Source organism: Tursiops truncatus, chromosome 1 (genome assembly GCF_011762595.2).
Source record: "Tursiops truncatus isolate mTurTru1 chromosome 1, mTurTru1.mat.Y, whole genome shotgun sequence".
Taxonomy (NCBI): Eukaryota; Metazoa; Chordata; class Mammalia; order Artiodactyla; family Delphinidae; genus Tursiops; species Tursiops truncatus.
In genome coordinates this window covers 140,857,772-140,870,181 of record NC_047034.1, presented here as the reverse complement: position 1 = coordinate 140,870,181, position 12,410 = coordinate 140,857,772, and the positions used below count along the sequence as shown (strand labels likewise).

General features: G+C 46.5%; 1 protein-coding gene across 1 annotated transcript; it reads right to left on the bottom strand.

Annotated features, from left to right (window-relative positions):
- Window positions 1-6,575: 6,575 nt before the first annotated feature.
- LOC117311571 (heat shock 70 kDa protein 12B-like) lies at window positions 6,576-11,134 on the bottom strand. Its single transcript, XM_033852820.2, is given in 4 exon segments — window positions 6,576-8,588; window positions 9,166-10,152; window positions 10,155-10,303; window positions 10,407-11,134. Coding segments are annotated over 4 exon segments (2,064 nt in total). The 5' UTR covers window positions 10,691-11,134; the 3' UTR covers window positions 6,576-7,944.
- Window positions 11,135-12,410: the final 1,276 nt, after the last annotated feature.

Here is a 12,410-nt window from a genome sequence, read left to right as displayed (position 1 = left end):
CTCCCTGAACAGCAAAACTGGGGAAGTCTTAAGCTAAGGGAACATGCATATTCATGAAGGGATTTGGGTGGTGTATGTATACACATGCAGGGGCTTGAGCAGCGGCAAATTCAACAGTGAATTGGGGCAAAGTTTGACAAAGTCCAACCTTTAGTAGATTGAAGTCATAAGGGTCAGAAAAGGTCAACATGATCATTCCTTAGATGCCTACCAGTCTGAGGTCTTAGCATGTAGTTAACATTCTCCAACAGGGTGTAGGAGGTTAGTTCCTGTAGAACAACTCCAAGATATGTATCAGATTAATACTCGTCCCTTGAGGAGGAACTAGCACTCTTTTATCACTGAACTATTGTTTCTTGACCTTTTCCTCTGTTCCTGCATTCCTTTGTTCCCTTAAGATCATTAATTACTGAGACCTGCTCAAGGGCAAGCTCAAGGGCAAGCATTGTGGCCAGGCTTAGATCACAAAATGGCTTAATCCAAAATGGCTTCTCTTGTGTCAAAAAAACTATATCTGGTTCTTTTCCTCTGAGGACTCCCTACCCTATCTGCTTACCGTAAGGAATCTTCAAATTCAGCCAACAATTGGTATTTTCTGACTAGCAACAAAGAGAGGCCACATCCTAAAGTGTGACCGTCAGTTTTTCCCTTTATAAAGAGGCCTCTGAATCTTACAGGTCACCAGACTATTGAAATAGGGCTTCCCTGGTGGCGCAGTGGTTAAGAATCTGCCTGCCAATACAAGGGACACAGGTTCAAGCCCTGGCCAAGGAAGATCCCATGTGCCACGGAGCAGCTAAGCCTGTGGCCACAACTACAGAGCCTGAGCTCTAGAGCCTGCAAGCCACAACTACTGAGCCCACGTGCCACAACTACTGAAGCCTGCATGCCTAGAGCCCGTGCTCCGCAACAAGAGAAGCCACGACAATGAGAAGCCCGCACACCGCAAGGAAGAGTAGCGCCTGCTCACCGCAACTAGAGAAAGCCCGTGCACAGCAATGAAGACCCAACACAGCCAAAAATAAATAAATTTATAAAAAAAGGAATATAACAGCACTCTGTAATTAGGCATTCATTTATTCATTCAACCAACAAATTTAGCGCCTAACATGTGCCAGACACTGGGGATAGAGTAATGGATAAGAAAATTTCCTGTTCTCTTGGAGCTTACAAGCAAACTAGTTGGAGAGATATTAAACAAGCATGCAAATTTTTAGATTTATCATTGTGAATAGTTTTTGAAAGGGGGACCTAGTTTGGTCAGAGAGTTTCTCTAACGAGACAGTTAGGCATCCATTTGGAAAATGTATAAGAATTGGTATAGGAATGTATAGGAATAGACTTGTTCAAAAGCTCTGAGAAAGCAAGTCTAATATGGCTAAACTATAGTAATCTGGGAGCAAAGGAGAAGTGAGTCAGTGGTCAAGATTATACAGAACCTTCCTAAGAGTAAAAGGAAGTCATTGCCTTGTCTATTTTGTGTGTAGCTGGATTCCTAGCTTCTAGAATAATGTCTGGCATATTAAAGGTACTCAGTAAATAATGGTTGAACAAATAAAACAGGAAGACATTATCACAGGTGTCTTCCAAGTAGATCACTCTGGCTGATGTGTGAAAAATAGTTTGGGGGTCAGGTGGGGGGAGGCCAAGACAAAGAAAGAAGAGAGAGAGCACTTAGGAGGGTATTAAAGTGATATAGACACTAGAAAATGATGGCTCGGATTTGAGGAGTAATAGAGATACATGTACACAGATATGTCATATATTCAGGAGGTAGAATTGACTGGTTTGGGGTAGTAACTGATTCAATGTGGAAGAATGAAGAAGGGAGAGGTGTCACTCCCTTGTGTCTAGTTTTCTGGGTGAATAGATGATGGTGCCAGTATCTCAGTAAACAAGACATTTTGAAAGAGGAGCACGTTTGGGAGGAGAAAAGCCTAAGCTCAGTTTTGGATATGTTATGTTTGAGTCATTTGTGAACCATACAAAAGGAGGATCAGGTCTGGAGCTCAGAAGAGAGGCCTAAATTGAAGATGTCAATTTGACGTTTATGGGCTTCTAGGTGGTAACCAAAGCCTTTTGAATAAAATCACCTACGCTCATTGTGAAGAGAAAAAGCCTCAGGAACCAAGCTTTGAGAAGCTTATAGAAGAGGAAGAACTCCCAAAAGAGACTGAGAAGGAACTACCAGAATGGTAAGAGGAAAACCATAAGAATGTAATATCACAGGAAAATTTTCTCTTTGATGCTTGGCCCAATACAATTCTGACCCCATAGCAGATGTCAAAAGTGTCAGATTAGATGTGTAAAATGTGAGAACTAGCAAGGGATCACAGGAGTACTTTAATCTGGCCTCTTCAGCTATAAAGAGAAACACCTATCCAGAGAGGTGAAGCTCACAAGTAACCCGTGGCACAGCCAGGACTCCCAAACCAGGAGTTTTATTTTCCCACTTTAAATAATTTAGAAATTTGCCATCTTCCATTTGAGTATTCGTAATTATTGTGAAGAATATTCCTCAGAGAAAACAGATAAATTAAGCTATTGCCATTTTACAGGAAATTGAGATATTTGAAGGTTAAAAAGATCTTAAGAGCCCCAAGAAAGATAAGAAGCACAGACTATAACTTTTAGCCTTATTTCTCCAGGCTCTCCTAGAGTGTTGAAGTGCTTTTTTCTAACGTGGCCTCTCCCATTGTGCAGCACAGGCTCCGGACGCGCAGGCTCAGCGGCCATGGCTCGCAGGGCTAGCCGCTCCACGGCATGTGGGATCTTCCTGGACCGGGGGAAGAACCCATGTCTCCTGCATCGACAGGCGGACTCTCAACCACTGCGCCACCAGGGAAGCCCACTCCTTCCCATTTTTACCTTAAGGATTTCTCTCCCAGGAATTCCCTGGTGGTCCAGTGATTAGGACTCCGCGCTCTCATTGCTGAGGGCCTGGGTTCGATCCCTGGTCCGAACCCTGATCGGGGAACTAAAATCTCACAAACTGTGTGGTGCAGCCAACTGTCCTGTCAGGTCTGGTGACCCTTCTCTCCCTATTTTTTTCTGATGAGGTCAGAAATCATGAAAATTAAGCACATCTCATTTTTATGTTTGATGCCTGCTTCAGAAAGTTATTTTAGTCAATGCAATGGCTGTCTGCCTCCCAGAAGGACAAATCTGCGCCTTACTCCTAAACATTCAAAGGTAAATTGTTTTATTAACCCCATTACCCACCTTTATATTTGAGATTCAGGATAATCAGAAATGTGGAATATTGATTCTAGGGTGAGTAGATTGGGAGTGCTGTGAGCCTCAAACCTAAAGTTATCTATCTTACTTTAGTGTCTAAAATTCCCCCATTAGTGATTCATTGTCCTCTTTAGAACTCCTCTTAAATGCCAATAATATCCTTGAAAGGAGTAAAAAACTAGCACCATTCTGTGAATGGATTTGCTTTTATTTCCCCCTTTTTGAAGCACACTGTGGGCAAGTTGAGATCACCATGAACCCAGGTGATAAAGAGGTTGCTAAATGTGAGAGGAAAGGCACAGAAAGAGGAGGTGGGTAACAAGAGAAATACTATTTACTTTACAATTCTGTCCTGGGCCCATGCTCTAAGCAATTATACTTTTGGAGCTCTAGTTATTAGTGTCCTGCCCACTGATGGCTCTCCACATTTGGTAGCTTTGTATCTAGGTCAAGAAGTAGGCATGTTCTTATGGAGTCTTCTGTTGTGAGACTAAATGTGTGCACAACATACCAAAGAATTTGTGTGATGATAAAAATAGTTTTCTATTGTACTATAAGCATACTTCTAGAAAGAATTTAGTGTTCAAACGTCAAAATAAGTTGAGTGACTTTAAAAAATACTTTATGTCAAATGAAAGTTATTCTATCACAAATCCAGCCAAGAGCTCCTCAACTCTCATCTAAAGATACAGATTTCGGGCATAGGAGGGAGGCCAGGGAGATCAGGAGAGGCAGGCAGGAGAGGCCCTCCCAGACCAGAGGAGCAAGAGAGGAGAGGAGGGCATTTGCCTCACCCACTTGAGCCCAGGAAGCCTTCTGGGCTCCCAGGTGAGGTCCCCTGCCCTCTGAGACCAGGGGTGGGGGGCACACCTGGGCCCCTTCTGTTCCTTGAGCCTAAGTCCCACCCCCCACAGCCCTCAGGGCCTTTTCCAGCCCTGTGGGTCCTGAGCATTGGCCCCGCCCACTGCCCAAACCTCATCCTTGCTTAGGCCCCGCCCTCCACAGCCAAGGCCTTTTCCCCCCACCTTTTTTCGTCTTTTTCCCTCCTCCTCTTTTTTACTATTGTGGTACTGATGTACCTTCTGGTTGTTGATTCATATATTTTTTTAAAATTAATTAATTAACTTATTTGTTTATTTATGTATGGCTACATTTGGTCTACATTGCTGCTCGCGGGCTTTCTCCAGTTCCAGTGAGCAGGGTCCACTCTTCGTTGCAGCACGTGGGCTTCTCATTGCGGTGGCTTCTCTTGTTGTGGAACACAGGCTCTAGGCGCGCGGGCTTCAGTAGTTGTGGCACACAGGCTCAGTAGTTGTGGCTCATGGGCTCTAGAGCACAGGCTCAGTAGTTGTGGCGCACAGGCCCAGCCACTCCATGGCATGTGGGATCTTCCCGCACCAGGGCTCAAACCCATGTGCCCTGCACTGGCAGGCGGATTCTTAACCACTGCATCACCAGGGAAGCCCCATCTATATTTTTATTTTGATATTCTTTCTAACATATCTGTTAGTTTCATAGTCTAATTTTATTTTTTACTTTGTTATTGTTCTTTTTTTTTGGCCACCCCATGCGGCTTGCAGGATCTTGGTTCATGAGCCCAGGGTCAGGCCGAAGCTCCTGTGGTGGGAGCTCTGAGTCCAAACCACTGGACTAGCAGAGAACCTCAGACCCCAGAGAATATTCATCAGAGTGAAGTCTCACAGAGTTCCTCATCTCAGCACCAAGACCCAGCTGTACCCAATAGCCTACAAACTCCAGTGTTGGAAGGCTCAGGCCAAACAACCAGTAAGACAGGAACACAATCCCACTCATAAAAAAAGAAAAAAAAATTAGATGGCAAAAAAATATGTCACAGATGAAGGAGCAAGATAGAAACCTACAAGACCAAATAAATGAAAAGGAAATAGGCAGTCTACCTGAAAAAGAGTTCAGAGTAATGATAGTAAAGATGATCCCGAATCTTGGAAAGCGAATGGAGGCACGGATTGAGAAAATACAAGAAATGTTTAACAAAGATCTAGAAAAACTAAAGAACAAACAAACAGATGAACAACACAATAACTGAAATGAAAAATACACTAGAAGGAATCAATATCAGAATAACTGAGGCAGAAGAACGAATAAGTGAGCTAGAAGACAGAATGGTGGAAATATCTGCTGAGGAGCAGAATAAAGAAAAAAGAATGAAAAGAATTGCAGACAATCTCAGAGACTTCTGGGACAACACTAAATGCACTAACATTCAAATTATAGGGGTCCCAGAAGAAGAAGAGTAAAAGAAAGGGTCTGAGAAGATATTTGAAGAGATTATAGTTGAAAACTTCCCTAACATGGGAAAGGAAATAGTCACCCAAGTCCAGGAAGCACAGAGAATCCCATACAGGATAAAACACACCAAGACACATATTAATCAAACTAACACAAATTAAATTCAAAGAAGAAATATTAAAAGCAGCAAGGGAAAAACAAAAAAAAAACATACAAAGGAGGGCTTCCCTGGTGGTGCAGTGGTTGAGAGTCCGCCTGCCGATGCAGGGGACAAGGGTTCGTGCCCCGGTCCGGGAAGATCCCACATGCCGCGGAGCGGCTAGGCCCGTGAGCCATGGCCACTGAGCCTGCGCGTCCGGAGCCTGTGCTCTGAAACGGAAGAGGCCACAACAGTGAGAGGCCTGCGTACCGCAAAAAAAAAAAAATACAAAGGAATCCCCACAAGGTTATCAGCTGATTTTTCAGTGGAAACTGCATGCCAGAAGGGAGTGGCAGGACATATTTAAAATGATAAAAGAGGAAAACCTACAACCAAGACTACTCTACCCAGCAAGGATCTCATTCAGATTCGATGGAGAAGTCAAGAGCTTTTCAGACAAGCAAAACTGAAGAGAATTCACCACCACCAAACCAGCTTTAAAACAAATGCTAAAGAAGCTTCTCTAAGCAGGAAACACAAGAGAAGAAAAAGACCCACAAAAACAATTAAGAAAATGGTAATAGGAACATACATATCGATAATAACCTGGAATGTAAATGGATTAAATGCCCCAACCAAAAGACACAGACTGGATGAATGGATATAAAAACAAGACCCATATATATGCTGTCTAAAAAAGACCCACTTCAGGCCTAGGGACACATACAGACTGAAAGTGAGGGGATGGAAAAAGATATTCCATGCAAATGGAAATCAAAAGAAAACTGGAGTAGCAATACTTGTATCAGATGAAATAGACTTTAAAATAAAGACTGTTACAAGAGATAAGGAGGGACACTACATAATGATCAAAGGATCAATCCAAGAAGAAGATATAACAATTATGTATGTTTATGCACCCAACATAGGAGCACCTCAATACATAAGCCAAATGCTAACAACCATGAAAGGAGAAATCGACAGTAACACTTTAACACCCCACTTACACGGATGGACAGATCATCCAAAAAGAAAATTCATAAGGAAACACAAGCTTTAAATGACACAACAGACCAGATAGATCTTATTGATATTTATAGAATATTCCACCCAAAAGTGGCAGAACACACTTTCTTCTCAAGTGCACACGGAACATTCCCCAGGATAGATCACATCTTGGGTCACAAATCAAGCCTCAGAAAATTTAAGAAAATTGAAGTCATATCAAGCATATCTTCTGAGCACAACAGTATGAGACTGGAAATCAATTCCAGGAAAAAAATGGTAAAAAACACAATACATGGAGGCTAAACAGTGTGCTACTAAATAACCAAGAGATCACTGAAGAAATCAAAGAAGAAATTTTAAAAATACATAGAAAATAGTGACAACGAACACACGATGACCCAAAACCTATGGGACACAGCAAAAGCAGTTCTTTTTTTTTTTTTTTTTTTTCACCTTGAGCATAAATGCTTTATTGTCATCTTAGGGTTCTCAGGCAGGTGGGGCTGTTGCACATCATGGGAGGGCAGGTACACTGAGCTGATGGCAGAGCTGCGACCAGTGCTCCCTCTGTCCTCTCTACCCTCCCCCCACTCCGTGGCTCGATGGAGTGCAAGTGGGTCATTCATAGGCTGCCCCTGGGGCCTTCTCAGATAGAAAGGAAAGGGCCCCCCGACATGTGCCCCCACACCCCCTCATAAGTACCTCGCCCTGTACCCTTCTCCTCATAGTCTGCTACTGCTCTTTTTACAATTAACATTCATACTTGGGTGGTCAGTACCACACCGAGGAAGGTCTTACTACCCCTGTCCTTTTCCTGTCAGCTTCCAGTCCTTGTCCTGTCTGGCTCCCTAAACAGGCTGAGCCAGTCAGTCAGTGCACTCTGCCTTTCAGGCCCAGGCCCTGCACAACCTCCTTCCTCTTGCTGCCCCACCTGCAGCTGCACCCCCACCCCCACACTCCCATCCCGGACCCCAGTTCAGACCAGGGCTCAAGTCTTCCGGTGCATTCTGCTTTCAGGATCACGTGCTCCCTGTGGGCACACCGTCTTACAAACCTCTTTTAAGTCTCCTTGACCTCAGTCCTTGGCAGGGCCCTTCAGCCTTCCAGTCAGTGGACCGGGGCCCAATCCCAAAGCCAGAGTTTCTGGATATGTCCCCACCCATCCTCCTGCGACCTCACCTCCCGGGGGCAGGATGGCGGGGAATGGGGCCGGTTGGTCCGCCTCAGCCCGCTCCCCAGGCCCTGGGCCAAAAGAGAGTTCAGCGGGTTAGAGGGGGTCTGGCACTGCGCCCTCAATTGGAAAGAAAGTCGATGGCGGCGCGCACGGATCGATTGGTGCTGACGTCGACGGCAGTGACCTTAATCTCGGTGTCGCCAAACTGCATGGCAGTACGGATCTCGCGGCGGCTAGGGGGCGCGCCAGCGGCATGGGGGCCTCCCTCGGCGGGCTCGAGCTCTAGACTGAGCTCGCCGCACTTGCGCAAGCCCGGGCGCGCGTCCTGGGCGGCGCAGCAGTACAGGTTGATGAGCACGCACCGCTGGCCTGGGCGCGCCGGGCAGTAGCTGCGCAGCACGTCCTCGCCCAGGGCCACCGACTGCTCGGCGGCCACGAAGCGCTCGAACACGTCGGTGCACCAGCGGCGGCCGCCGCGAACCAGCAGCTTGTCGGGCGGGTGGCGCCCAGCCACGAAGCGGTTGAGCACGTCCACGCCGTACGTGAGCGGCGAGCGGCGCACCCGAACCACGCCCGGAGCCTGCCCGAAGAGCACCGCGCGCTTTAGGATGGTGAGGCCCACGTCGTGCGGAACCACCACGCGGAGGCCGCGGGCGCCCAGTGCTGCCTGCACCGCGTGCTGCAGCACTGCCGACTCTGAGAAGCTGCCCACCAGGAACAGCAGCTTCACGCCCTGCACTTCGGGGCGCGCCAGCAGCGCCTCTGCGGTACAGGAGTGGAGGGTGGGTGTGAGGAGGAGGGACGTGGAGTGGGCCACTGAGGCCACCACTACGCAGCCACTGGCGCCTCTCCTCTGCCCGCCTGTATCCTCGAGCAACCAGAAACTAGTCATTTCACTATAAAACGGTAGCCTGGTTCCCATAAAGAAAAACACCGGGCACTTTCATGAGGGCCCCTGGCAATCTTTATGGGCTCTGCTTCCCCACCACACCATTGAGGGCTTGAGATAAGGCTCTGCATTTACACATATTAAATGCCTACTATGTGCACGACATTGCACTCACTCTCTAGATACTTCAGCTCATTTAAATCCCTGTGATAACAGTTTGGGGGACCTAATACTATCACCCCATTTGGGGAAACATGCACCAGAGGTTCTTTAACCTGGCAAGACTGCATATCTTCCCGCCACACTGCATCCTCCAGGTATTCCAGATGATTCTGGGTCTCATTCCAGTGTATGGATATGGGGAGGTTTCCAGGCACTGACAGGGTAACATATTCCCGCATCTGGGTATGTATGTTGAGGTGAATGAAGGACCCAGGCTCAGGTGCTCACCTATGTGCTGGATGATCCCGCTGACCGTGGGCTGAAAGAGGTCGTTCATGGCCTCACAAGACATCCTGAGCATCCCCTGTGAGGACCACTTCACGAAGTTCACGCTGCTCCTGCGCAGGGCTGTCTCCACGTTGTGGCCTCGCTGCTTGCGGTAGAAGTCAATAAACGAGAAGGGCAGCGAGATGTTGAGCGCCCCTGCACGGTGTGGGCCTGCGGTGCGTTTGCAGGCCTCGAACGCTATAGTCAGATCCACCCAGGCTGCTGGGCGTTGCGTTTTGAAGGTGCTGATGAAGTCCTCGCCGAAGATGCGGCCCAGCAGCTGCTCGAAGGCCAGGTCCACGCCCACCGCGCCACAGGGGCCACCAGATGCCTTGTAGAGCTCCTTGAGGGTGCCATGGGGCTGCTCCAACTGATGCACGGTACGGTCCACCGTGCCTCCCCCACAGTCTGCCACCACGTAGCGGTCTCCTGCTTGCATCTCAGCCCACAGTTCTCCGACACCCGATTCCACCAGGAACGTGCGGCTGTGGCGGGACCTTCGAAGCTGCTCTCGGGCCTGACGGAAGCTGGGATCAATGGAGTGGCTCTCGCCCAGGCACCCACTGCCTGGAGCTCGGCTGCTCAGGTCCACGAGCTGGTGCAGACGCAGCTTGCGGCAGTAGACAGAGGCGGCCTCAGGCTCCAGGGCAATGAGTAATTGCTCTGCATCCTCTCTTGACACCAGTCCGGCCAAGTAGGCAGCCTCTCTAATGAACTGCTTAGCTGGCTGTTTCCAGATGGCCGGCACTGTCAACACCCAGTGCACAGTGTCCTTCTCTGGCAGCGATGGGCACTGGTCCCTCAGCTCCTGAAGGGCATGCTCCTTGAAGAAGCGCAAGGCATGGGCGAACACCTCCAGGGCAGGCATTTTCTTTCCATTTACCGCTTCTAGCTGGGTCTTCAAGGTGAGATCAGTGGCACTGTGGATCTTCATCTTGAACTTCTCAAGTAGAGCCAGTCACGAGCCTCCTCAGGGTCCAGATCGTGGTAGTAATCACGGGCTGTATAGCCAAAACTGTGAAAGGCACCCTCTGGGGTCAGCAGCAGGCAGGTGGGGATCTTCTGGTGGGCCACACCTGGGTCCCCGCCCTCCCATTTCCTTTTAGGGTTCTTGTGAATATGGTGCTTGGCATCCACTTAAATCTCCATAAACGTTGCTCATGGGATCCTCTCTATCCATGGGGCCATGGGTCCCATCCGACATCCTCAGCTCCTGCTCCCTCATCATGTGGATGGCCTCAGGGTCACTGGCAAAGCTGAAGGCATAGCTACTGGATGTGGTGCCGAAGTCAATGGCCACTACCACAGAGAAGGGGGCCTGCTGGGGGGCTCGGGCCTCAGGCTTTGGAGACTGTGAAGGTGTGAGGGGGGCAATGCCACAGCTTTCCTGGGTCCTTGGGGAGCCGGGTAGGCTGGGCACTGGAGACTGCTCTGGGCTGGAGCCGCTGTACAGCCCCTGCAGGCCCATCTCCGGGACAGCCAGCATCTTTGTAGGCCCTGTGGCTCTGCCCTGCCGACAGCTCGACCTGTGTCCAGACGCCTGGATCCTGGGCCCAAAGCCAGTGGGGCCGAAAAGCAGTTCTAAGAGGGAAGTTTATAGCAATTCAATCTCAACTCAAGAAACAAGAAAAATCTCAAATAAACGATCTAACCCTACACTTAAAACAACTAGAGAAAGAAGAACAAAAAAAACCCAAAGTCAGTAGAAGGAAAGTAAGCATAAAGATCAGAGCAGAAATAAATGAAATAGAAATGAAGAAAACAGTAGTAAAGATCAATAAAACTAAAAGCTGGTTCTTTGAGAAGATAAACAAAATTGATGAACCCTTAGCCAGACTCATCAAAAAAAAAAAAAAAAAAAAAGGGAGAGGTTGAAAATCAATAAAATTAGAAATGAAAAAGGAGAAATCACAACTGACACTGCAGAAATACAAAGGATTGTAAGAATCTACTACAAACAACTCTATGCCAATTAAATGGACAACCATGAAGAAATGGACAAATTCGTGGAAAGGTACAATTTTCCAAGACTGAACCAGGAAGAATTAGAAAATATAAACAGACCTATCACAAGTAATGAAATTGAAACTGTAATTAAAAATCTTCCAACAAACAAAAGTCCAGGACAGATGGCTTCACAGGAGAATTCTATCAAACATTTAGAGAAGAGCTAACACTGATCCTTCTCAAACTCTTCCAAAAAATTGCAGAGGGAGAAACACTCCCAAATTCATTCTACAAAGCCACCATCACCCTGATACCAAAACCAGAAAAAGACATCACAAAAAAAGAAAATTATAGACCAATATCACTGATGAACATAGATGCAAAAATTCTGAACAAAATATTAGCAAGCAGAATCCAACAACACATTAAAAGGATCATACACCATGAAGCTTTTGAGAAAATTCAACACCCATTTATGGTAAAAACTCTCCAGAAAACGGGCATAGAGGGAACCTACCTCAGCATAATAAAGGCCATATATGACAAACCCACAGCAAGCATCATACTCAATGGTTAAAATCTGAAAGCTTTTCCACTAAGATCAGGAACAAGACAAAGATGTCCACTGTCGCCACTCTTATTCAACATAGTTTTGGAAGTCCTAGCCACAGCAATGAGAGAAGAAAAAGAAATAAAAGGAATACAAATTGGAAAAGGAGAAGTAAAACTGTCACTGTTTGCAGAGGACATGATACTATACATAGAAAATCCTAAAGATGCCACCAGAAAACTACTAGAACTAATCAATGAATTTGGTAAGGTTGCAATTTGGTATTGGTATGCAATGAGGAAAAACCCAGCATACTTCTGTGATAACCCTGCTAAAAATGTATAACCTGAATCTAATTAAGAGGAAACATTAGAAACCTAAATTGAGGAATAGTCTATAAAATATTGATAACTTCATGAAAATCAAAGTTTCAGGAACTGTTTTGATTAAAGACTAAGGAGATTTGATAATTAAATGCATCACTATAAAGGACATTATTGGGACAGTTGGCTAAACTTGAATGGGGTCTGTGGATTAGACGATAGTAATGAGTAGATGTTAATTTCCTGATTTTGATAATTTCACCATGGTAAGGCATCATACTGGCAACATATTCTAAAAGGTTCAGGGGGAAAAAGGTCTCCTTTTTTTAACTGTTCTTACAATTTTCTCTAAGTTTGCAATTTTTAAAAAAGAATTAGGAAAAAAT